The 26,511-nt window shown below is 40.4% G+C and overlaps 1 protein-coding gene and 1 long non-coding RNA gene across 12 annotated transcripts in view; one reads left to right on the forward strand and one right to left on the reverse strand.

Annotated features, from left to right (window-relative positions):
* PAPOLG (poly(A) polymerase gamma) overlaps window positions 1-6,790 on the reverse strand; it is a 47,190-nt gene extending 40,400 nt beyond the window's left edge. For 6 of the 11 annotated variants that reach the window (XR_014082868.1, XR_014082867.1, XM_081593099.1 and 3 more), the window contains exons 1-3: window positions 6,537-6,790; window positions 4,403-4,564; window positions 2,862-2,928 (exon numbers count right to left, since the gene is read on the reverse strand). Coding sequence is in view for 6 of the 11 variants with exons in the window: in XM_081593099.1 (XP_081449225.1) it covers window positions 2,862-2,928; window positions 4,403-4,564; window positions 6,537-6,553 (246 nt within the window). In the remaining 5 variants the exon portion in view is untranslated. The remainder of the gene's footprint in view (window positions 1-2,861; window positions 2,929-4,402; window positions 4,565-6,536) is intronic. The other 5 variants (XR_014082869.1, XR_014082870.1, XM_081593096.1 and 2 more) reach the window with 2 other exon arrangements.
* A 64-nt stretch (window positions 6,791-6,854) lies between these two features.
* Window positions 6,855-26,511, forward strand: part of LOC145546385 (uncharacterized) — a 36,142-nt gene continuing 16,485 nt past the window's right edge. The window contains exon 1 of the long non-coding RNA XR_014082873.1: window positions 6,855-6,981. This is a non-coding gene — a long non-coding RNA (uncharacterized LOC145546385). The remainder of the gene's footprint in view (window positions 6,982-26,511) is intronic.

A 26,511-nucleotide genomic window follows, 5' to 3' on the forward strand; every position in this document is an offset into this window, starting at 1 on the left:
GGCTCAGCTGGTAAAGAATTCGCCTGTAATGCAGGAGACCCGGGTTTGATCCCTGGGTTGGGAAGATCCCCTGGAGAAGGGAATGGTAACCCACTCCAGTATTCTTGCCTGGAAAATCCCATGGACAGAAGAACCTGGCAGGCTACATACAGTCCATGGGGTCGCAAAGAGTCAGACATGATTGAGTGACTAACACTTTTACTTTTGCCTCAGATGTTTGCCATCCTTTCTGCTATCTCAATTCCATCTATTTTTCAAAGTTCACTTCAAGTCCCACCTTCCTCATGAAGCTTTCTTTGATTACCTACCTCCTTCTAAGAAGCTCTTTCCCCTGCCATGTGCTCTTTCATACTACATTTACTTTTTTTCTTCCCTGTATGTTAGTTCTGTCACTTCAACTATATTTACATTCCTTGAAGGTAAGAACTATGTCTACTACTTCTATTTCCCCAAAATACCTAGTCCAAGTTCCAAAGAGTAGTATCTGCTAATTAGTTTGATTACAAGTATCTGTTTAACAGGATATTATGTTTGTTACTTTCTCTGTTTAACGAGTATGTTTCAAGACTACCACAAATAATTTTATAGCTAGAAAGGAGTTAATAAAATTATTAATGACTAACATGAAACAAAAGGATAGAGAAGCCCTGTTGAGTTTACCTTCCACTTTGAAAAGCATGCTTCTTTCATGATTTATGAGAAAGTGATAAACAGAGTAAAAGATTTTCACCACAAACCACAGTATTTAACCAAAATCTGGAGTTCTAGACTGTTTAAAGTTTAAATATTCCAACTATGAACAGAATATTAAAATGATATTTGATCTAACTCAAATCCTTTGGATATTTTCCATATAAAGTAGGTATAAATGACAGAGAATTATGATATTGCAAATGACCAATCACTGTGTCTATGCAAAGGAAGATGCTAAAACCAATTAAATTAAAAAAAAAATAATTGTATTTTATTTGCTTAAAAAAAAAAATCAAATAGTGGTAATGCCTCATATTTTTAGCAATGGTTTTATGCCTAGAAATTAAACGGAAACCAGCTAGTGAAATTTGTAAATTAAAGCATTGATGTGAATAAAATGAGGGGAAAGCAATTTAAAAAAATTTAAAAAACCTTTGACCTTGGAACAGATTCTACTAATTTTTCTTTTAGGTGCAAAAAAACTACCCAGTAAGAAAATTAGTTAGGTGCATCTCTCAATAAAGTATCTAGCCCTTTTTTGTGAATAGTTAACACTTGACTTCCCTTGATGTATCCCAGAATATGTATGAGAGCAAAGACCTCAGTATAACCACATTAGATGACATAAAGACAACACAAGAAGTCAAAAAGCTTGCTACTCTGATTTTAAATCAATTCTAGCAAGTTGTGTATCTGGTTTGCATACCCACAGCAATTATGGGCTGATTATAGACAAAGACAACAGGTTCCCCAACACTCATTCAATGCCTGAGCTCTGTCCTGAGGTTGTGCAAGTGAGTAAGACAAGTTTATTAGAGTTGATCAGCTAGTAGCAGAGAAACAAGCATGATTTTTTTTTTAATTACTCATGACTAGCATTTCACCTGCTCAGAATTCAACCTAACAGAAAGCTTCAACTATTGACAACCCTGCTGTGAGCTCAAAAATGAGCCAGATAGTCATTTGGAAGCAAAAGTCAATAATGTAACGACCATTTATTTAAACTCAATGACTGTAGTCTTAGCACAGTCCCTCATAACCTTATTCAGAGCCCACTGCTTGAAAGAACCAATTTTATACACGTATCAAAGGTTACAAAAGGAAATAATAAAAGTTGTAAAAGAATTCTAACAGGTGTGTAATTTCTTAACTGATGCAAATTAATGGGCAGAAAGGGATTTTACAGAGACACTACTGCTGTGAGCCATTAACTTTCAGCTGATAGCTGTTAAGAGACGGGAAAACTATTTAAAAAAAAAACAAAAACAAAAACTAAAAATTTAAAATACAACAGTCTGAACCACTTAGTAAAGGGACAAACAGTATTACCCAGCTGAACATGCCCTATCTCATTTTACTACAGCCAATGAAGATTCCCAAACAAATGAATTCAATTATATTCAAAAGATTCTAAGAAAGCAAGAGATATGTAATTGATTTTAGAAGGAAAAAAGTTAAGCTACTGGAGGGGAAAGAAGCAGTATAATTATAAATTAGGGTTTGCAAACTCCAGTGTCCCATAGGCCAGGCAGGTACGCAAATGAGGAAAGTATACACATAAGAAACACAGAAACTGATAATTGACAGTTGCTATGGCTGAGAGAGCGGAGTGTAATGGGGACCGTGAGGCACCAGAGTAGCCCAATTCCATTCAAGCCTCTTCTGGCCTTGCCCAAAGAAAGGCCCAGTGCTGCCATACCTGGTATTTCACAAGAATTCTGAAATCTGGCTTTTAAAACTTCAGTATTTAGTTTGGTTTACTACATGTGAGTCAAGGAAGACATTTATATGGAAATGTAGTCAGACACTGGCTACCTCTGGGGTAAATCCTCATTTATTTGGGACTCAACTGTTTAGAGGGCTTCCCTGGTGGCTCAGCCAGTAAAGAATCCACCTGCAATGCAGGAGACCTGGGTTTGATCCCTGGGTTGGGGAGATCCCCTGGAGAAGGGAACAGCTACCCACTCCGGTATTCTGGCCTGGAGAATTCCATGGACCACGGGGTCGCAAAGAGCTGGACATGACTTGAGTGACCTTCTCTTCACTTCAACTGTCTAGAACAATTCATTTCTAAGTATACTAAAAACATTTAATCTATTTTTGATTATTCTCAACTCTGCATTTTGTTACCAGGACACAATGAAACTATGAATTCAATTTAGTCTTACCTTACTCTCACTGACCTCAGAAATCCATTCTTTTACTAGATTGTTCAGTTTACCAAGAACAACCAGCCTATAATAAAAAATAACATGCTTTAGATGAAAACAAACAAAAAACCCCCACCAAAAACAAACAGTATTTTAAAAAGTAATTAAACATATAGGCAGTACCTTTATGTTGGTGCTAGAGTAAAAGCATATTATACACGTGCTAATGCTATCACATCTGTTGACACAAGGCACATCTCTTTGGCATTCTTAGGTTCCTAAGAGTTCCAAAGAGACGATAAATGTGATGATAGTATTTTGGTTTTTGAGCTATTTTTTTAAAATTCAAAAAGCCTAGTTAAAAAAAAAATCAAAATTACCTTCAATAAGGCTGCAGAGGCCAACTGAACTGTCAACTTTCTTGGCCTTACTATGGAATAAAATCAATTCAGTGTGGTAATAGTAGAAGTCCGCACTCTCATTGACAGTTACAAGTTTTTGGATAATAAAAACAGGCAAATTATTTATTGGCTAATTTTTTATAAAATTTAACTTAATAAAAGCAATTTGATATTAAAACAAACTTGCAACCAACGGCATATCCAAATGCAGATTAAAAAAAAAAAGTTTAGGCATCTCAAAGATAACACATGAGAAACTGAATTCCCGATCTGTCCAAACATGCTTCTCCCTCAGCCTTTCTCATGTAATGGAATCCCATCCTTCCAGATGCTGAGAACAAAAATCTTGGCATCATCCTTGATGCTCCCCCCACACCCCCCATTCCAGTTATTAAACAAGACATCCAGAAGATGTACCTTTAAAAGACATCCAGAATTCTACTATCTCTTATCACCTCCACTGCCATCCCCCTAATTCCGGCCACCATTTCTTCCCTGGGTTATTAGAACAGTCTCCTAACTAGTTTCCCTGCTTCTGACTTTGACCCTTCTGCAGACTACTCTCAGTAAAGCAGCCAGAGTGACTGTGTTAAACATGAATCAATCATGTCAATCTGCTGCTCAAAACCCTAACAGGTTCCCATCTCAGAGTAAAAGTCAAAACCTTTATAATGGCTTTCAAGGTCCCAAATGACCTTTCCCTCCAAGCTCCTTCCCACCTCATTTTCTTTAAGTCCACATTCCCCTTCTTGTTCACTGTGTCATATACCTAAGTTACCTTGCTATCTATCATTTTTTAAATATACCAGGTATGGTCCTATCTCAAGCTTCTGCCCAGACTGCTCTTCCATTAAATCCATACAGCTCCTCCCTCACCTTCAAAATTTCCCTCAAATGTCAATGAAGACTTCCTTGACAACCTCCACTCCCAGCTTCATTTTTCTCAGCTGGCATTGTCATATGTAACACTGTGTTTATTTTACTTACTTGGCTAATTGTTAAGTTTCCTCCTCTAAGCTCTAGGACGGCCAAGTTTTCTCTTCATTTTGTCATTTTTATATCCCTACACAGGGACATCACTGGTACATGAATATATGTTTATAGAAGTAATGATTAAAGAGTGTACTGTAAAATAGTTTGCATTTTTAAATGACATACCTGTGGTTCAATTCTTCCTCATCTTCAAACACTCCAAATGGTTTCATGGCATCAATTAATTTCTGTGTGTAAATATGATCAATTTCTTTAGGACATGCCAAGCTAATTGGAGAGGTGATTCCATAATGCTTTTGTTGACGCTGGCTGTCCAGCACGGTGTTTCTGTTCAAGAAAAATGAAACAGCAGAAAAAATTTAAAGTTTCATTTACTATACAATAAATCTCTCAATCCACTCATTAATTTAGCTACCTTAAAAGTTTACTCAGTACTACTGGTTGCCCCCCCACGTTTTTTTTTTTTTTAAGGAAAAAAAGGATATTTTGTGCTTATGGGGATGAAGGGCTGTTCATTCTGCTTCAAGCTGTCATGGTTAGGATGTCTTTTCAAGTCAAAAGCAGCCTGTGTTGGCATCAGGACAACTGTGCCAATACCACTCAGCTCAAATGCAAAGAGCCTGAATGGGAGCTGAGCCAGGGCCACCTCAACTACACCCTGCAGACTTAAGTCAAGTACCACCTTTGAAAAGCAGTCAGCCACTTGAAAGAAAGCTGTAAGTAAAAAACAATGCCCCCAACCCCAGGAAAAAAAAAAATTATTTCATTAGAAGGTCCTTATGAAATACTCTAGCTTTTAAAAAGAAATCACAACTAGATGTGTCCCTGACAAACCTATTAACATCCGTTGCTTCATTCAGAGTTTACAGTCCTAACATTCTGTGACTCTAGTTAATTGTTCTCTTCACTGTCTAAGTGAAGTCTATGATACCAACTATGATCTTGAGTCCCACTTTCTTATCTCTGTGCTGAAAATGCTGGCTATCAAGGTCCCTACTACCACTAAAATTCCAAATCCATGGTTCCGAACCTCTCTCATCTAGACAGGAAAACAAAAGCAAGTGACATAATCCCCGGAGAAATAAACACTGGAGAAATTCTAGGGTAAGTGCACAAGGAGACATGTACAAAAATGTTCACTACCACACTGTGACATTAAAAACCTAAAATAATCACTAACAGGAAATAGACTAAATCAGATTGTATCCCCACAAAGAATACATTAGTGTATTCCACACTAAGGAAGTATTAGTGTGAATTAATTAGAGCTGAAAAATACTATCATGGACAAATCTCAAAGACATATGTTGCACTAAAGAAGTTGTTGAATGACAAGTGTGGTACTAGTCATATAAAGTTTAAAAACAAGTAAAACAATGCTGATTATGGACATATACATATGCAGTAATAGCATTAAAAAAAAAATATGCCGCATAAGCATCAAATTCAGAACTGTGGGGAACTCCAGGGAGGGAGGTGAATGGGCTTAGAGGAGGAGGTAACAGAATTCTTTTAGATGTATTCAGTATGTTCGGTTTCTTTTAAGTCAAGATATGTGTACACACACACACACACACACACACACACACACACGCGCGGAACGTTATGCGTTGGGAGATGGATGATGGCTACGTAAATGATGCTGTTATGTTATTCTTGGCATTTTTCTGTATGTTTAAATTATTTCCTAATAAACCACAATGTAAGAAGTTACAACAAAATCTTGCCAAGCACCGACACTGTTCCTGACTTATCAAAGTATGACCAGGAGGTATAGACTGGCAGATGTACTGTGGATAGGTGGGGAGATGAGGGAAGGGTGAAAAAACCATAGCTTGACTAAAAAGAGAAACCCATGGGCTGGGATAGGAGTGAATGCACTCCAGAAGACCTGGAGACAGCCGGTTAGGAAGGGAGGAGGGGGAGGTAGGGGGATGGTATTTGCGCCAATGCAGACAGGAGCAGAGACCGGCTCAGACAGCGCTGGGGGCAGGAGAGTGACCGACAATTTTTCCCCACAGACACACGGGCCTTTCTCCCGCCGCAACCAAGTCTGGGGGCGTCCTCGGAGATAGGGCAGCCAGGGAACAGATGGGGACTCGTAGAGTCCCCGAGTCTGGCCAGGTGAGCCGCCGGGTGTAGGGGAGGTGCCCTTGCCGACCAGTCAGGAGGGAGAAAGGAGACTACAGGAGAGCTCTGGGCAGGACGCGAGAGGCAGGGAACGGAAACGGGGTCCGGGCTGGCCACCCCAGCCCACCCAGTTCTGCCTCACCCCCAACCGCCGCCCCCCACCACTTACGCAGACATCTCTTTCATCGCTTCCTGCGTCTCCCTCACCGGCGAGTTGTCTTTCGCTCTGGAGTCCTGTTCTTGCTCTTCCCTTCTCCTCCTGTCCGCTTTCCTCTGCTTGCTTGTAACTCGCTTGCACGCTCACTCTCTCACTTACTACAGCCGAGGCATCCAACCGAGTAGTGAAAACACCACAAAACCGGCTCTATTTATGACAATACAGCGCGGCCGACGCCAATATGGCGCCGCTTCCCAGCCTGCCCCTCGGCCGCTGCGGCCCCGCCCCTGGGGGCCTGGGCCCGCCCGCGACCACGCCCCCTCCTACTTTAGGTCCCGGTAGGCTCAGTGGCCCCGCCCACAGAGGCGCCGGCTTGGACTGCAAACGCCAGTGTGAAGGAGTGCTTAGTTCCCTCCATTGTCCGTGGGACTGTCTACCCAGGCTAACTGCTTGGAAGGTAACTTGGAACATGTATTCCTTGTTTATCTTGTGAAAGCCTATGTCATATATTTTAAAAAACTACACAACCTTGCCTAGCAAATACTATTTTAACACTGCCATTATACCACAGCTTTATTTTAATCAGTTATATATAATCTAATCAATCTATTCCTTGAGGCGATTATGTCGTGAGAAGGTCACACCTAGGAACGTGTGACTTCATAATTACCTGGGAGTGAAGCGAGCTTGTAAATTGGAGACTTCACTGTTCATCTCTAAGTACCTCCCCCTGATTTATGACCTTCTAGCAATCAGGTAGGGCTTCCCTGGTGGCTCAGATGGTAAAGAATCCTTCTGCAACAAGGGAGACCTGGGTTCAGTCTTTGGGTTGGGAAGATCCCGTGGAGGAGGGCATGGCAACCTGCTCCAGTATTCTTGCCCGGAGAATCGCATGAACAGAGGAGCCTGGTGGGCTGCAGTCCGTGGGGTCACAAAGAGGCACGACTGAGAGACTAAACACAGCACAGCAGTCAGGTATGGGAAATCGGTGGGCTGGTAGTCTGCAACAGAGGGATAAATACATGGCTGAATCAAAATCACATGCTATCAAATAGTGGAGATCATGTTTCATGTGAATGAAGATGAAAATGGGAAAATGATGACAAATTTTAGAAAGTTAATTTAAAACACTAAATTGGTTACAAGGAAAAGAATATTAAGAAGCTGGCTTTTCTTAGAATGTAACAATAGAGAAGATAAACTCATTTATTCAAAAACATTTATTGAAAACCTAATCTGTGCCACCCCGAGACAGATGGGTCATGGTGGAGAGTTCTGACAAAACGTGATCTGCTGGAGAAGGAAATGGCAAACCACTTCAGTATTCTTGCCTTGAACAGTATGAAAAGGCAAAAGGATAGGACACTGAAAGATGAATTCCCCAGGTTGGTAGGTGCCTAATATGCTACCGTAAATCAGTGGAGAAATAATTCCAGAAAGAAGGAAGCGACAGAGCCAAAACAAAAACAACACCCAGTTGTGGATGTGACTGGTGATGGAAGTAAAGTCTGATGCTGTAAAGAGCAATATTGCATAGGAAGCTGCAATGTTAGGGCCAGGAATCAAGGCAAATTGGAAGTGCTCAGACAGCGGATGGCAAGCGTGAACACTGACATTTGAGGAATCAGCGAACTAAAGTGGACTGGAATGGGTGAATTTAACTCACGTGACCATTATATCTACTACTGTGGGCAAGAATCCCTTAGAAGAAATGGAGTAGCCATCATAGTCAACAAACGAATCTGAAATGCACAACTTGGATGCAATCTCAAAAAAGACTGAAAGATCTGTTTGTTTCCAAGGCAATTCATTCAATATCATGGTAATCTATGCCCTGACCAGTAATACTGGAGAAGCTGAAGTTGAACAGTTCTATGAGGACCTACAAGACTTTCTAGAACTAACACCCACAAAAGATGTCCTTTTCATTATAGAGGACTGGAATGCAAAAGTAGGAAGTTGAGAGATACCTGAAGTAATGGGCAAATTTGGTCTTGGAGTACAGAATGAAGCAGGGCAAAGGCTAATAGAGTTTTGCCAGGAGAACGCACTGGTCATAACAAACACCCTCTTCCAACGACACAAGAGAAGACTCTACACATGGACATCACCAGATGATCAACACTGAAATCAGACTGATTATATTCTTTGCAGCCAAAGATGGAGAAGCTCTATAGAGTCAGCAAGAACAAGTCCAGCAGCTGACTGTGGCTCAGATCATGAACTCCTTATTGCCAAATTCAGACTTACATTGAAGAAAGTAGGAAAACCACTAGACCATTCAGGTACGACCTAAATCAAATCCCTTACGATTATATAGTGAAAGTGATAAACAAATTCAAGGGATCTGATAGACAGAGTGCATGAAGAACTATGGATGGAGGTTCGTGACATTGTATAGGAGGCAGTGATCAAGACCATCCCCAAGGAAAAGAAATGCAAAAGGCAAAACGGTTGTCTGAGGAGACCTTACAAATAGCTATGAAAAGAAGAGAAGTGAAAGGCAAAGAAGAAAAGGAAAGATATACCCATTTGAATGCAGAGTTCCGAAGAATAGCGAGGAAAGAGAAGAAAGCCTTCCTCAGTGATCAATGCAAAGAAATAAAGGAAAACAATAGAATGGGAAAGACTAGAGATCTCTTCAAGAAAATTAGAGATACCAAGGGAATATTTCATGCAAAGATGGGCACAAAAAAGGACAGAAATGGTATGGACCTAACAGAAGCAGAAGATATTAAGAAGGTGTGGCAAGAATACACAGAAGAACTGTACAAAAAAGATCTATCTTCACAACCCAGATAATCACGATGGTGTGATAACTTACCTAGAGCTAGACATCCTGGAATGTAAAGTCAAGTGGGCCTTAGGAAGCATCACTATGAGCAAAGCTAGTGGAGGTGATGGAATTCCCATTGAGCTATTTCAGATCTTAAAAGATGATGTTGTGAAAGTGCTTCACTCAATATGCCAGCAAATTTGGAAAACTCAGCAGTGGCCACAGGACTGGAAAAGATCAGTTTTCATCCCCGTCCCAAGTAAAGGCAATGCCAAAGAATGCTCAAACTACCTCACAATTGCACTCATCTCACACGCTAGTAAAGTAATGCTCAAAATTCTCCAAGCCAGGCTTCAACAGTACGTGAACTGTGAACCTCCAGATGTTCAAGCTGGTTTTAGAAAAGGCAGAGGAACCAGAGATCAAATTGCCAACATCCGCTGGATCATCGAAAAAGCAAGAGAGTTCCAGAAAAACATCTATTTCTGCTTTATTGACTGTGCCGAAGCCTTTTGCTGTATGAATCACCACAAACTGTGGAAAATTCTTCAAGAGATGGGAATATGAGACCACCTGACCTGCCTCCTGAGAAATCTGTATGCAGGTCAAGAAGCAACAGTTAGAACTGGACATGGAAAAACAGACTGGTTCCATATTGGGAAAGGAGATGTCAAGGCTGTATATTGTCACCTTGCTTATTTAACTTATATGCAGAGTACATCATGAGAAATGCTGGACTGACAGAGTGGTCATCGCCCCTTTTTCTTTGAGACTGGGTTCTCAAATGTCTGAGAAGGGAAATAGGTAGATTGTTAGATATGAGCAGGGTATCAACAGGGGCCAAAGAATGCCCTAAAAATAAAGAGAGGATGGAATTTGGTGACCCAAGGACAAAAGAGCAGATAAAACCAAGGAGGGTCTTGGAATGCAGGAACAGATAAACCAGACTCTTACTGTCCTTCTCTCCCCCATATTGTAACTATTAACGGATTTCAAGTCTTGCTGAGCAGTATAACCTGTCTCCCCTCCTACCCCATAGGGAGAAGGGGTTTGCCTTACTCTTCCCTCCACCCAGTATATGTGCCTCATCCAATCAGCAAATGACCCATAAGACCCCTATCCCACTCCTTGTACCCTGAGTATAAAAGTGAACTAAGGACCGCTATTCGAGGGTGGTTCTCCCTTGAGCTGGCCCAATGTTCTAACAGCGTCTCCCACTCTAATAAAATTTGTTTCCCTCTTAAAAAAAAAAAAAAGAAAATGCTGGACTGGATGAAGCACAAGCTGGAATCAAGATTGCCGGGGGAAATATAAATAACCTCAGATATGCAGATGACACCACCCTTATGGCAGAAAGTGAAGAAGAACTAAAGAGCCTCTTGATGAAAGTGAAAGAGGAGAGTGAAAATGCTGGCTTAAAGCTCAACATTCAGAAAACTAAGATCATGGCATCTGGTCCCATCACTTCATGGCAAATAAATGGGGAAACAATGGAAACAGTGACAGACTTTATTTTGGGGGGCTCCAAAATCACTGCAGATGGTGACTGCAGCCATGAAATTAAAAGACGCTTACTCCTTGGAAGAAAAGTTATGGCCAACCCAGACAGCATATTAAAAAGTAGAGAGATTACTTTGCCAACAAAGGTCCATCTAGTCAAAGCTATGGCTTTTCCAGTAGTCACGTATGGATGTGAGAGTTGGAGTATAAAGAAAGCTGAGCACCCAAGAATCGATGTTTTTGAACTGTGGTGTTGGAGAAGACTCTTGAGAGTCCCTTGGACTGCACGAAGATCCAACCAGTCCATCCTAAAGGAAATCAGTCCTGAATATTCATTGGAAAGACTGATGCTGAAACTCCAATACTTCGGCCACCTAATGCGAAGAACTGACTCATTTGAAAAGACCCTGATGCTGGGAAAGATTGAAAGCAGGAGGAAAAGGGGACAACAGATGATGAGATGGTTGAATGGCCTCACCGACTCAATGGACTTGAATTTGAGCAGGCTCTGGGAGTTGCTGATGAACAGGGAAGCCTGGTGTGCTGCAGTCCACGGGGTCGCAAAGAGTTGAACACGGCTGACTGACTGAACTGAACTGACTCTGTGCCAAACTCTGTGTCAGACTCCGGTGATTTAATCATGCATGAAACCAGATGTATTCTTTAATTTTATGAATTTCAGAGTTTAGCGAGGAAACAATCAAATATAAGTGATATTCTTGTGTTATTGAACTAAATAGTCAACTATGTGTCAGGCACAGGAGCTATTTCATTCCTCTCTGGAGAGTTCACAGTCTCCTGAAGGAGAACACACTTACACAAGATCATTCAAATGCGGTATGGTCTGTGATAAGATGGGGTCAGGGGATTTAGGGAGGCCTACAGCAGGCTGCCTAAACTTGAGGGCAGGAATGCTCAATAGTGACGTCTTGGAATAGAGTATGCAGTTAATTAAATGAGCAAGATTTGGGAGTAGGCATTAGGTGCAGGCAGGAGAGAGAAGGCAAAACCTATCCGAAGCTGCATACAGTAATGGTGAGCACTTGTTTCAGTATAAGGGAAACCCAAATTTGAATTCTAATTTTGCTACTTACTAGTTTTGTGGCCAGAGAGAAATTAACCTTAAAAAGTCCTTTCCTCATCTGTAAAATGAAGTTAATAGGATTGTAAGAGAATTAAATGAGAACAGCATGTATAGCCAATATGAATCTCTGTCCAAAAGTTCAGATATGCGAGAAATGTCAGTTTATCTTCTAAGACAGATTTTTTGACCCTGAGCCCCTCATTCCTCTGAGCTGGCAGGTAAAGTCAATCTTGGGCATCCTGAGTCTCTCCCTTCCCGCTTCTTGAGACTTAAGGCTTCGGGGAGTTAACGGCAGATTATATACATCTGGCCCCGGGCTGTGGTAATTGCACCTTCCTGTCCTTTTGGCACCTGCACCTCAAGGGTTTCTCCTGCCTCCAGTTCTCATCTCAGGCCCACTGGACGGGCTGGGCTGGTGGTCTCATCCCAGACGCACCACAGAGCTCATTCTTCCTACCTCTTCCTACATCTTCCCAACAGTTTAGGGAATCCTGCCAGGCTGGGATACAGAAAATCTCCTTTCCTCAAGTTTTCTAACCAAGATATTTGTTGCTGGCTACATAGAGTTCTCTTCAAGGCTCAGCTTTGTTTCAAATACAAAAGCCAGAAAAGAGTTGCAGGCAGATTCTGTCATCTTCACAGGGCAGAGTCCTTAGCTCAGAGCCAGGCACAAAGGAGTCAATAAATTTAACTCTTATTCACATTGATTACCAAAACTCCTACCTCTTTATTTTCCTCTTTGTTTATGTATTTAATTTTCAAGTACTTATGTTCCTTATTTCCTTTTTTTTTTCTCTTATAGAATGCTTTATTTGCTCTTATCTGCTGCAGTACTTTGGAAGAAAGGAAAACTCTGCTTTTAATTCTACTAGTTCAATGAAATCCTACAGTGTTTCAAAGACAGCTTTAAACCTTTATGTAATTATCAAAGTCAATATCAGAACAATACTTTTCAATTCTCTTTTATGTTGTTATTTGAAATTCGCCTCAGTTTTAGCTGTTTTTCTTCCCATTTTCCTGTCTTTGTCAATCTACCTTGGATTGAATGCCAATCCCCAACCCTATTTCAATAAGGACATTTTCTTTCAAGGAAGAATATGTTTTCCTTTGATCAGGGGTCTACCCTGTATCTCTAGTTTTTAAACTAAAATTTTCCAATTACAAATGTAACCCATGTTTGTAAAAAAAAAAGGGAGAGAGAGAATGAAAATCTGTCCCTCCCTTCCATTCCTAACTCAAGTTTTATTCCCCAGGGACCATTTTTAACAGCTGGGTATCTGTCCTTCCAGAATGTTTGCAATGTACCCCAAAATGCATATAAGCATGTACCAGAGGTTTGTTTTTATTGTTTAAGTTTGAAAAAAGGGAGATTGTACTGCATGTGCTGTTCTGCTCAAATTTTTTTTTTAACCTAAAAAATCATGACCATCTTTCTATGTTACTAATGTTATGGACTGAATTGTGTCCCAAAAATTTCATATGTTGAAGTTCTAGTTTCCAGCACCTAAGAGTGTGACTGTGTTGGGAGATAGGCTGTTTTTATTTATTTGTTTGTTTGTTTTTATTTCTGGTTGCGCTGAGTCTTTGTTGTTGTGCATGGCTTTTCTCTAGTTGTGGCGAGTGGGAGCTTCTCTTCCTGTGGTGCACGGGCTTCTCATTGTGATGGCTTTTCTAGCTGTGGGGCACAGGCTCTAGTTTCATGGGCTTCAGAAGTTGCAGCATACGGACTTAGTAGTTGCAGCTCGCAGGTCCTAAAGAGCAGGCTCAGTAATTGTGGCACATGGACTTAGTCGCCGCATAGCATGTGGAATCTTCCTAGACCGGTGAATGAACCCTTGTTTCCTGCATTGGCAGGCAAATTCTTATCCACCGTACCACCAGGAAAGTCCAGGAAATAGAGTTTAAAGACAATAAGTTTAAATAAGGTTGTTAGTGTGGTCCCTACTCCAATATGACTGATGTCCTTATAAGAAGAGAAAATTTGGACACAGATGGTACAGAGGAAAGACCACATGCAGGCACAGGAAAAGACAGCCATTTACAAGCCAAGGAGAGAGGCCTTGTTGACATGTTGTCTCAGGTTTCTAGCCTCCAGAACTTCAAGAAAATAAATCTCTATTCTTTAAGCCTCTCACCTAATCTGTTACTTTTTTAAGGCAGCCCTAGCAAACCAATATAGTAAATATGCACCTACTTTGTTCTTTTTAACAGTAATATGGTATTCTATGTCATAAATAATATGTAATATTTGTCAGAATATATTTAACCACTTCACTGTTGTCGCAAATTTGTTTATATTATAAATAATGCTTATAATAAATATCCTTATACCTATATCCTCTATACTTGTATCACTAGTCATTAGTAAATTCTTAAAGATGGGATTACTATGTCAAAGGGTACGTATATTTAAAAGTCAAATTTATCAGATAAAGACAAATATGATCTCACTTATATGTGGAATCTAAAAATAATTATACAAATGAACTTGTTTACAAGACAGAAATAGACTCACAGACATAGAAAACACACTTATGGTTACCAAAGCGGAAAGGGGGAAGAGATAAATTAGGAGTTTGGGATTAGCAGATACAAACTACTATATATAAGATAGATAGCCAACAATGACCTATTGTATAGCACAGGGAACTATACTCAATATCTTGTAATAACCTATAATGGAAAAAAATCTAGAAAAATAATCTAATCTATACATATATGTCTCGGAGAAGGCAATGGCACCCCACTCCAGTACTCTTGCCTGGAAAATCCCTTGGATGGAGGAGCCTGGTGGGCTGCAGCCCATGGGGTCGCGAAGAGTCGGACACGACTGAGCGACTTCACTTTCACTTTTCACTTTCACGCATTGGAGAAGGAAATGGCGACCCACTCCAGTGTTCTTGCCTGGAGAATCCCAGGGACTGAGGAGCCTGGTGGGCTGCCGTCTATGGGGTCACACAGAGTTGGATACGACTGACACGACTGAAGTGACTTAGCAGCAGCAGCAGCAGCATACATATATGTATAACTGAATCACTTTGTTGTACCCATGAAACTAATACAACATTGTGAAACATCTATACTTCAGAAACAAATAAATTAATTAAATTTATGTGTTCCAAATTGTCCCCTTAAATGTTATACCAATTTATACTCTAACCAATAATGTGTATGGGATGGTCTATTTCATTAAACTCTCACAAATGCTAGATATTAAAAATTCTTTTTATCCTTATTATGAAAATTATAATTGTGCAGAAAAGTAGAGAGAATAGTGCAACAAATGCCATAAACTTATCACTTAGAGTTAATAATTATTTTAACATTTGTCATGTCTCACTTTTTTTAAATAGAAGTTTTTTAAAGTAAATATAGACTCCTAAATATTTCACTCCTAATATTTTTTCTTCCAGTTTTGTTGAAATACAATTGATAAATAGCACTGTAAGTTTAAGGTGTACAGCATGATTTGATTTACGTACATTATGAAGTGATTATTAGAATAAGTTTATTGACCATCTATCATCTCATATATAAACAAATTTAAAAAATAGAAAAAAAAATTTTCTTTTGGTGAGAACTCAGGATTTATTTTCTTAACAACTTTCATATATAACATGTAGCAGTGTTAATTATATTTATCATGTTGTACATTACTTCTCTAGTACTTAGTTATCTTGTAACTGGAAGTTTGTACCTTTTGAACTGCCTTCCTCCAAGTCCCTCCCCCCTCACCTCACTCCTAAATGTTTTGATGTGCATATCTAAATAAGACTTCTTCCCTACAGAACCACAGTTAATACCAACACACCTAAGTTTCCCCCACTTGGCCCCAAAATGTCTTTGCAGCAACTTTGTTCATATTAGAATCCAGTCAGGAACTCTGATTGCATTTGGTTGTTGGGTTTCTGAAGTGTGCTTTAATCTAGTACAGACACTCCTTTTCCTGTCCCTCTTTATCTTTCTCATACCCCCCAACTTAAAAAAAAAACAAAAACATTCATTTGACTGTGTCAAACATATGGGATCTTAGTTCCCTATCCAGGAATTGAACCCACTTCCCCTGCGTTAGCACATGAATTCTTAACCACTAGACCACTGGGAAGTCTTCCCTCCAGTTTTTTATTTTCCTATGACACCCACTTGGAAAGACCAGGTCAGTTGTTCCCTAGAATGTTCTAATTTCTGGATTTTTCCTATTATCATTTAATAATAACCCTGATAATTTTCTGTTATTGGAAGTTGAATCTAAAGGGTTAGTTAAATTCAGGTTGAACACTGTATCACATGTAACTAGGAGTCACATAATGAAGCTCTGGGGTTATTCCATTGTTGGTGATATTGAGATTGATCACAGGGTGTTTGTAGTGACTATCACCTTGGAACCAGCTAATGATCTGTGAGGTGATAATTTCGCCACCAGGTGACTATCCATCCTTTTACTTGGTGGTTTTAGCATCTGTTGATAACTCTTGGCTTAATTGTGTCCTTAGGGATTGTAAACTGTGATTTTCCAATTCTGTCTATTTTTATAACTGACATTTTTCTTGAAAGAAGTGCTTTTCCACATCAACTAGGAATATTAGGTACACTGAGATGTAATTATTATTGCAAAGGAAAAATGTTCCTATCCCTTTCAGAGAAAGAACTTGGTGTAATGGTTACCTGCAAAATTTATTTGCTTTGCTTGCTTGTTTTATTTCTCTTACTTTATTTTTCTTGAGTATCATATGAACTCAAGGTTTCTTGTATAGTCAGTGTTTTTCAATTAATTAGTCATTGTTCTTTTGATACTAAAATTGTCCCAACTTTGGCCAGTAGTTTCCTCTGTCAAGCTGGTTCTTCTCTTAGTATTAAAAAAGTATTCTTTTAAGTTAATATAATAGGTTGGATAGTAGTATTTCTTTTTATTAAATTAAAACAATTGAAGTATAGTTGATTTACAATGTTGTGCCAGTTCTGCTGTACAGCAAAATAACTTGGTTATATACATATATACATTCTGTTTTTATATTTTTTCCATTATTGTTTATATATGGTTAATATAATTTTCTGTGCTATACATTAGGACCTTGTTGTTTATCCATGGAAAGTGATACTTCTTTGTGGTTTTAACTTCAATCTTTCTGATCAGTGGTGAAGGTGATCATCTTTCATATTTTACCAGCCATTTGTATTTCTTTGGGGCTTGTTTATTCATATTTTTGTCTATTTTTTCTTGGTATAAGTGTATTTACACCAATTACCAAGTCTCATCCCTACAAATGAAATGTTTTCTGTACTTATTGCCAGTCTCTTCCAACTGCAACCTCCCTATGTCTGAATTTTTTCTTTTGATCATCTCTTGCTCTAGAATGTGTCTTGAAATAGCTTATTCATACAGCGGCTACATTTCATTAGTTCTGGCATATTTGAAAAATGCCCTTCTATTAAATAATAGTAAGTCCTTGAAAGCTTGGTGAATGTTGCTTTATCGTTACCTGAAGAGTCTTGGATACTTGTAAGATTCTTATTTTTAAATCTTAAAAATTCTCCCCAAATACCTTTTGTATGAAAATCTAAAACTCAACATTCAAAAAACTAAGAACATGGCATCTGGTCCCATCACTTCATGGCAAATAGATGGGGAAAAAGTGGCAGATTTTATTTTCTTGGACTCTACTGTAACTGCAGACAGTGACTGCAGCCATGAAATTAAAAAGACTCTTGCTCCTTGGAAGAAAAGCTATGACCAACCTAGACAGCATATTAAAAAGCAGAGATATCACTTTGCTGACAGAAGTCCATCTAGTCAAAGCTATGGATTTTCCAGTAGTCATATATGGATGTGAGAATTGGACTATCAAGAAGGCTGAGCCCCCTAAGAACTGATGCTTTTTAACTGTGGTGCTAGAGAAGACTCTTGAGAGTCCCTTGGACAAGGAGATCAAACCAGTCAATCCTAAAGGAAATCAACCCTGATTGTTCATTGGAAGGACTGATGCTGAAGCTGAAGCTCCAATACTTTGGTCACCTGATGTGAAAAGCTGACTCACTGGAAAAGACCCTGATATTGGAAAAGATTTAAGGCAGGAGGAGATGATGGTGACAGAGGATAAGATGGTTGAATGGCATCACTGACTCAATGGATGTGAGTTTGAGCAAATTCTCGGCGATAGTGAAGGAAAGTCTGGTGTGCTGCAGTCCATGGAGTTGCAAAGAATTGGACAGAACTTAGTGACTGAACAACAACAAGACAGTCTTTTCCTAAAATAAATTTAGCACAAAATAAACACTCAAAAATTTTCTGAATCATTTTTAAAGATTACATAAAATTTATTTTTACTTTAAAATGTATTATTGCTTCTGTTTATCCGTCAGTTTGTTTTTTTTTTCAGTTCATTCAGGAAAATAGGATTTCACCTTGAAAGAGTTTTAAGTGTTAGTACAAGAATTTCAGGAAAAAAAACTTTAAAATTTAATATTTTAGCTTTTTAAGGTATACTGGTCTGTTTACTCACCTGTGGGATTCCCTGGTGGCTCAGATGGTAAAAGAGTCTGCCTGCAATGCAGGAGACCTGGGTTCGATCCCTGGGTCAGAAAGATCCTCTGGGGAAGGAAATGGCAGCCCACTCCAGTATTCTTGCCTGGAGAATTCCATAGGTAGAGGACCTGGCAGGCTACAGTCCATGGGGGCACAAAGAGTCAGACACAACTGAGAGACTGACATTTTCACTCTTCACTGAGCTACTGACCTTTTCCCTGTTCACCGAGCAACCAGCACTAACTAACACTTAGCTGATTAACAATGTTGTGGTTGTTTCAGGTGAACATTGAAGAGACTCAGCCATAAATACACATGTATCCACTCTCCCCCAAACCCCCTTCCCATCCAGGCTGGCACATAACATTGAGTAGAGTTCCATGTGCTATACAATAGGTCCTTGTTGGTTATTCATTTTCAAAATTGCCTTCTTTCTGTAACTTAATATTCTGATGTGTCTGAATGTAATACAGGTACGCCACTGAAACTTTTCCACCTCTGAGCAGTCTTCCATTAACTCTAAATTAATTTCCTTTACCTAGCAGATTGTTGTAGCACAGTATTGTTCACACTGGCCATTAGCAGGTTATGACTAGCACTTCTTGAAAAATGAATAGATGAGTATGGTGCCTCAAGTAGGAGCATCCTAAAATGTCTGTGAGAGCTAGCCCTGATGCCTTGTGTGTCATGACAGGAAAGACGAGAGTCTTCCCTTCTGCCAGCAGGACAGGCTGTGCCCAAATTTAGCTTCCCAGGATAACTTTCTACCCCTAACAAAAGGGGTTGCAACTTCCTAAGGACCCCTGAAATCCCCAGGTATCGGGCAGCTGGCACCTAAACACAGTCACACTGGTTCCAGTCTCTGTTTGCACATTTGGACAAGGCTGATTTCTCACAATTTTACTCTAAGAAAGTATCATCTCAAGGTACGTGTCCCTCTACTGGAATGCAACAGCACCTAGCCACAGTATCTCTCTCTCTCTAGGATAATGGGAAGACCTGAGGCCATGCCATCTTCTCTTCCTGACCCTCAGCTTGTATGTTTCCCCATTAAAGTGTGGTCCGTAACTCAAGGTGAATGACCATGTGGAATTCACCTCAAGGCCTGTAGCATGATAGGTGAATCATGCACAGACTCCCTCCCTACTTTGAACAACAAAAATAAAATATATGGTTAAACTTGTTCTCCATACATTCATGTCCAGTCTCGCTCAGTTAATTTTGAAAAAATAGGTGTTGGATGCTGTTGGAAATTGATATGGGTTTTGATTGTTTGTGCCTCTTACTTCTCATGGAGTAAGAAATGACAACCCACTCCAGGATTCTTCTCTGGAAAATTCCATGGGCAGAGAAGCCTGGCAGGCTAGAGTCCATTGATTGCAGAGTTGGACACACTACTCAATTCATATGTTTAAACTTTAATCCCCATTGTAATGCTATCTGGAAATGGAACCTTTAGGAGGTAACTAGATCACGTGGGTGGAGCCATCATGATGGGCTTAGTACCCTTAGAGGAAGAAACAGGAAAAAGCTTGCTTCTCTCTTTGCTCTCTGCTTTATGAGGATACAATGAGAAGATTGACATCTGCAAACTAGTAAGAGGGCTCTCACTGTTGTAGGAAAGGAGATTCCTTCTAGGGCTCGAGAGTGGGCTAACACTCAGAAATGAATTGTCAGAGGAGACACATGTGCTGACAAAGAGACTTTATTGGGGAAATGACACCCCCCCCCCCGCCCCCGGGGAGTGGTGGGGCAGAAAGCAGGAGGGTAAGGGAACCCAGGGGTCTCTGGGTCCTGGTGAGCACAAGGTTTTGTTTGAGCCCTCCTAGTGTCTCTAGCGGGTGTGGGGTTTAATTCTAAACATGATTCAGTCCCTTCTACCATCTTGCTGGGGCTTATCCTTTGCCCTTGGACATGGGGTATCTTTATTTTTGGTGGAATCCAACATTCTCCTGTCGATGGTTGTTCAGCAGTGAGTTGCAGTTTTGGAGTTCTTGCAGGAGAAGATGAGCGCACATCTTTCTACTCCACCATCTTAGAGCTTTGTTATGTTATATATGGAGAGTCATGTATGGATGTGAGAGTTGGACCATAAAGAAAGCTGTGCACTAAAGAATTGATGCTTTTGAACTGTGGTGTTGGAGAAGACTCTTGAGAGTCCCTTGGAATGCAAGGAGATCAAACCAATCAATCCTAAAGGAAATCAGTCCTGAATATTCACTGGAAGGACTGATGCTAAAGCTGAAACTCCAATAATTTGGCCACCTAATGCAAAGAACTGACTCATTGGAAAAGACTTTGATGCTGGGAAAGATTGAAGGCAGGAGGAGAAGGGGATGACAAAGGATGAGATGGTTGGATGGCATCACCGACTTGATGGACATGAGTTTGAGTAAGCTCCAGGAGATGGTGATGGACAGGGAAGCCTGGCATGCTACAGTCCATGGGGTCGCAAAGAGTTGGACACGACTGAGTGACTGAACTGAACTGAACTGAAGGGAACCCAGGAGGGCTACTCTGCCAAGTGGCTTGCAGATTTTATGGTAATAGGATTAGTTTCTGAGTTTTCATTGGCCAATCATTCTGTTTCAGGGTCCTTCCTGGTGGCACACGCATCACTCAGCCAAGATGGATTCCAGCAAGCAGTATTCTGGCATGTTGGTAGAACATATGGGCTAGTGTCTCCTTTTGACCTTTCTGGAATTCTGGTTGGTGATGTCTTGTTAGTTGCATGTTCCTTACCAGTTCCTCCTGTCATAAAATAACTCTTGCAAATGGGCCTGGTCAGGGTGGATGGTTTCATTGTTTCTCCTAACATCACCAGACACCAAATCTGCTGGCACCCTGATCTTGTACTTCTCAGCTTTCAGGACTATGATAAAAATTTCTGTGGTTTAAGACAGCAAGTCTATGGTATCTTGTTATAACAGCCTGAATTAAGCAGATCCCCAAACAAAATTTTAATAGTAGGACATCAGATCCAGATGAAATAAAAAGGAAAAAAAGCTGGCAACAATGACATTTCAGAACTGTAGTAATATTTTATTATTGAATTGTGGGGGAGGAGAGAGTGGAATGGGGGAGGCAGTCACAGTGAAGTTATGTTTCTATCCACATGTGTAGTGTCTCTGGGAAAAGGACCCTACTCTTCAAGTTCTTATGCTTGGCTGACTAGTGTGTGTCTCAGTGGGACCTCAGCCTATTACCACAGAGGCCATGTTGAAGGAGGGATACTCATGTATTACAGTTCCTAACAGGTCTCTCAACTGGCTTTTCTTCAGTTCTCTGTGACAGAGCAGTCACTACTGCCCCATGTTAGGGGTGTCAGAGGGCACTGTCCAGCATCTTTTGCTCACATCCTAATTTGTTGTCTCAAAAAAGAAGGATTGCTTCTGTGCACTGGTTTTATTTTGCTACCCAGTTCATTCTGGACTGAATTTTAGTACAAGCCCTGTGTTTTTACTGTGAAATTTCTATCGTTGATGCAGATATTTTGTTTGTACAATTTATTGCATTAAAAAAAAGAATTTGGTGCAAAGGAGGGGCAAAGCAGGTGCCTATTCATTTTTCTCTATCTAGAATAATATATAAAGTTCTGGACAGGCTTTAGGCAATTCAAGAACCCATTGGTTTGATGTTTGCCCTGAGAGCAACTCTGAATTTCCTGGTTTCTGTTTGTGGGGTGAGGCCCCGTGCATCTTCAAGTATTTTCTTGCATTAAAACCCTGCGAGCTTCATTGGAAGAGCCTCAGCTCTGTGTGCTTAGATGCATCAAACCAAGGATGGTAGCAATCAACAGCTTTCCTGGAAGGTGTCTTTACTGTCTGAAGTTAGGGATCTCAGCAACCCACCCCAACTTTTTCTTCTTTCTACACTTTCGGAAGGGCAGAAGAAGTCTTTACACCAATTTAAAAACTTTTCCCCAGAGCTGGGGGGATTAACATATAAACTCAGTGGACAGGGCAGGTAGGTTCCCCGCTTCCCTCCAAATTGAAGCCAAGATTAATTACGGTATTCACCTGTTCCTGAAACAGGCCCGGTAATGGATCCCAGCTGTGTGCTCCCCCAAGCAGCATTCATCTTGCAGTTCTCCGTGGACGCACTGACTTTGATCAGCTCATTCCCTCTCAGCAGGCCAACACAGTAGCCACAGGACGCAAGTGCTTAGTTTACAATCATGTTAATTTTGCTTTTTGTTTGTCTTTAGCAGTTGGAGATTAATGAGTAAAAGGGTGTTTCAATTTTCAACCAACCTTCTTCTAATCACTTGACTGCGTTGTTGCTGGCAGTTTTATTACTTTGATTTCCTGAATCATTCAGATATACAGTTTCCTTTTGTACAGTATGGGTTATGGTGCAGGAAAAGACAGTCCTACCAGGAATTGCTGTGCCACTCTGGACAAAAGGAGATGGGGAAAACAGAACCTTTGTAATGACTTTTCATAGGATTTTCTTGCTGAATGTATTCCTGGCATTTTTAACAGATCCAAGTATTTTAAAAAGGATGTTGCTATGCCTATTTTTCATAGCTAGTGAATCAAATTAGCCTTTATCTGTTGGGATGGTGAAAACTCTGAATTGGAAGTAAATTCTTTAGGAGATTGGGAGTTCCCTGGTGATCTAGCGGTTAGGATTCCAAGCTTTCACTGCTGTGGCCAAGGTTCAGTCCTTGGTTGAGGAACTGAGATCCTGCAAGCCACGCGGCAAGGCTAAAAAAAAAAAAGAAAAAGTAGTTGCTATTAAAATTCTGAATTCTGTTTTCTGAACTGAGAAAAACAAACTCCATTCCACTGCAGGTTTTCTTCAATGTGTGCCTCTGGGTGGGTGTAAAAACAAGCAAGGCCTGGAAGATGCTCTCTTAAAAGAGGCTTCATATCAAAGAAATCTCCCTCCAGCCTAATACATTGTAATGGAGATTTGTAAGCACAGTGCGACTGAGTATGCATTGTTCTTGACAGTAAAGAAAATGGATAGATTTACTTTAATATAGTGATAGTGCCCATGTTTGCATGAAAAGTTCCCTTGGTATCTCTAATTTTTTGGAAGAGATCTCTAGTCTTTCCTATTCTATTGTTTCTCTCTATTTCTTTGCATTGATCACTGAGGAAGGCTTTCTTATCTCTCCTTGCTATGCTGTAGAACTCTGCAGTCAAATGGGTATATCTTTCCTTTTCTCCTTTGACTTTTGCTTCTATTCTTTTCATAACTATTTGTAAGGCCTCCTTAGACAACCATTTTACCTTTTTGCATTTCTTTTTCTTGGGGATGGTCTTGATCACTGCCTCCTATACAATGTCATGAACCTCCGTCCATAGTTCTTCAGACACTAAGTCTGTCAGATCTAAAATCCCTTGAGTCTATTTGTCACTTCCACTGTATAATCATAAGGGATTTGATTTAGGTTATACCTGAATGGTCTAGTGGTTTTCCCTACTTTCTTCAATTTAAGCCTGAATTTGGCAATAAGGAGTTCATGATCTGAGCCACAGTCAGCTTCCGATCTTGTTTTTGCTGACTGTATAGAGCTTCTCCATCTTTGGGTGCAAAGAATATAATCAATCTGATTTCGGTGTTGACCATCTGATGATGTCCATGTGTAGAGTCTTCTCTTGTGTTGTTGGAAGACGGTGTTTGCTATGACCAGCGTGTTCTCCTGGCAAAACTCTATTAGCCTTTGCCCCGCTTCATTCTGTACTCCACGGCCAAATTTGCCTGTTACTCCAGGTATTTCTTGACTTCCTACTTTTGCATTCCAGTCCCCTATAAAACAAAGGAGATCTTTTTGGGGTGTTAGTTCTAGAAGATCTTGTAGGTCTTCACAGACCATTCAACTTCAGCTTCTTCAGCATTACTGGTCAGGGCATAGACTTGGATTACTGGGATACTGAGTGGTTTGACTTGGAAACGAACAGAGATCATTCTGTCATTTTTGAGACTGCATCCAAGTAGTACATTTCGGACTCTTTTGTTGACTATGATGGCTACTCCATTTCTTCTAAGGGATTCTTGTCCACAGTAGTAGATATAATGGTCATGTGAGTTAATTCACCCATTCCAGTCCATTTTAGCTGGCTGATTCCTAAAATGTCAGTGTTCACTCTTGCCATCCCCTGTTTGACCGCTTCCAATAAAGGACAGAAATGATATGGACCTAACAGAAGTAGAAGATATTAAGAAGAGGTGGCAAGAATATACAGAAGAACTATACAAAAAAGATCTTCATGACCCAGATAACCACGATGGTGTGATCACTCACCTAGAGCCAGACATCCTAGAATGCGAAGTCAAGTGGCCCTTAGGAAAGATCACTACAAACAAAGCTAGTGGAGGTGATGGAATTCTAGTTGAGCTATTTCAAATCCTAAAAGATGATGCTGTGAAAGTGCTGCACTGAATATGCCAGCAAATTTGGAAAATTCAGCCATGGCCACAGGAATGGAAAAGGTCAGTTTTCATTCCAATCTCAAAGAAAGGCAATGCCAAAGAATGTTCAAACTACCACACAATTGCACTCATCTCACACACTGGCAAAGTAATGTTCAAACTTCTCCAAGCCAGGGTTCAACAGTACGTGAACTGTGAACTTCCAGATGTTCAAGTTGAATTTAGAAAAGGCAGAGCACTCAGAGATCAAATTGCCAACATCCATTGGATCATCGATAAAGCAAGAGAGTTCCAGAAAAACATCTACTTCTGATTTAGTGATTATTACAAATCCTTTGATTGTGTGGATCACAACAAACTGGAAAATTCTTCAAGAGATGGGAATACCAGACCTCCTGACCTGCCTCCTGAGAAATCTGTATGCAGGTCAAGAAGCAACAGTTAGAACTGGACATGGAACACAGACTGGTTCCAAATCGGGAAAGGAGTATGTCAAGGCTGTATATTGTCACCTTGCTTATTTAACTTATATACAGAACACATTGTGAGAACACATCATGAGAAATGCTTGACTGGATGAAGAACAAGTTGGAATCAAGATTGCCGGGGGAAATATCAATAACCTCAGATATGCAGATGACACCACCCTATGGCAGAAAGTAAAGAAGAACTAAAGAGCCTCTTGATGAAAGTGAAAGAGGAGAGTGAAAAAGTTGGCTTAAAACTCAACATTCAGAAAACTAAGATTATGGCATCTGGTCCCATCACTTCATGGCAAACAGATTGGGAAACAGTGGAAACATGACAGACTTTATTTTTGGGGGCTCCAAAATCACTGCAGATGGTGACTGCAGCCATGAAATTAAAAGACGCTTGCTCCTTGAAAGAAAGATTATGACCAACCTAGACAGCATATTAAAAAGGAGAGGCATTACTTTGCCAACAAAGGTCCGTCTAGTCAAAGCTATGGCTTTTCCAGTAGTCACGTATGGATGTGAGAGTTGAAGTATAAAAAAAGCTGAGCACCGAAGAATTGATGCTTTTGAACTGTGGTGTTGGAGAAGACTCTTGAGAGTCCCTTGGACAGCAAGGAGATCCAGCCAGTCCATCCTACAGGAAATCAGTCCTGAATATTCATTGGAAGGACTGATGCTAAAGCTGAAACTCCAATACTTGGCCACCTGATATGAAGAACTGACTCATTTGAAAAGACCCTGATGCTGGGAAAGATTGAAGGCGGGAGGAGAAGGGGAAGACCATGAGATGATTGGTTGGCATCACCAACTCAATGGACATGAATTTGAGTAAACTCCGGGAGTTGGTGATGGACAGGGAGGCCTGGCGTGCTGCAGTCCAGGGTGTCGCAATGAGTTGGAACATGACTAAGCAATTGAACTGAGCGATAGTGCAAACCTGATCATGATACTTCTTGGCCAACCATCCTTTAGTGTCCCCTTTGTCCTCTGGATCATGTCTGACAAGTTTACAGACACATCTCTCTGTCATGCATTCCCTCTTCCTATAACACTGGCTACCAGGTCCTAACATATTCCTGGTTGGGAGGAGGCCCTCACTGAGGAAATGGGGCAGTGAGGAAAGAATTTCACCTTGGGACATTGAAATGAAGATGCATTCCGGGTCTGCCCTGTTGTTCCCAGGGCATAATGGCATTTCTCAAGACCTCTAGCCTGGGTGATGTGTGATACCCATTTTGTAAGCC

This window comes from Giraffa tippelskirchi, chromosome 4 (genome assembly GCF_054371585.1).
Source record: "Giraffa tippelskirchi isolate mGirTip1 chromosome 4, T2T-mGirTip1v1.2.pri, whole genome shotgun sequence".
Classification (NCBI taxonomy): domain Eukaryota; kingdom Metazoa; phylum Chordata; class Mammalia; order Artiodactyla; family Giraffidae; genus Giraffa; species Giraffa tippelskirchi.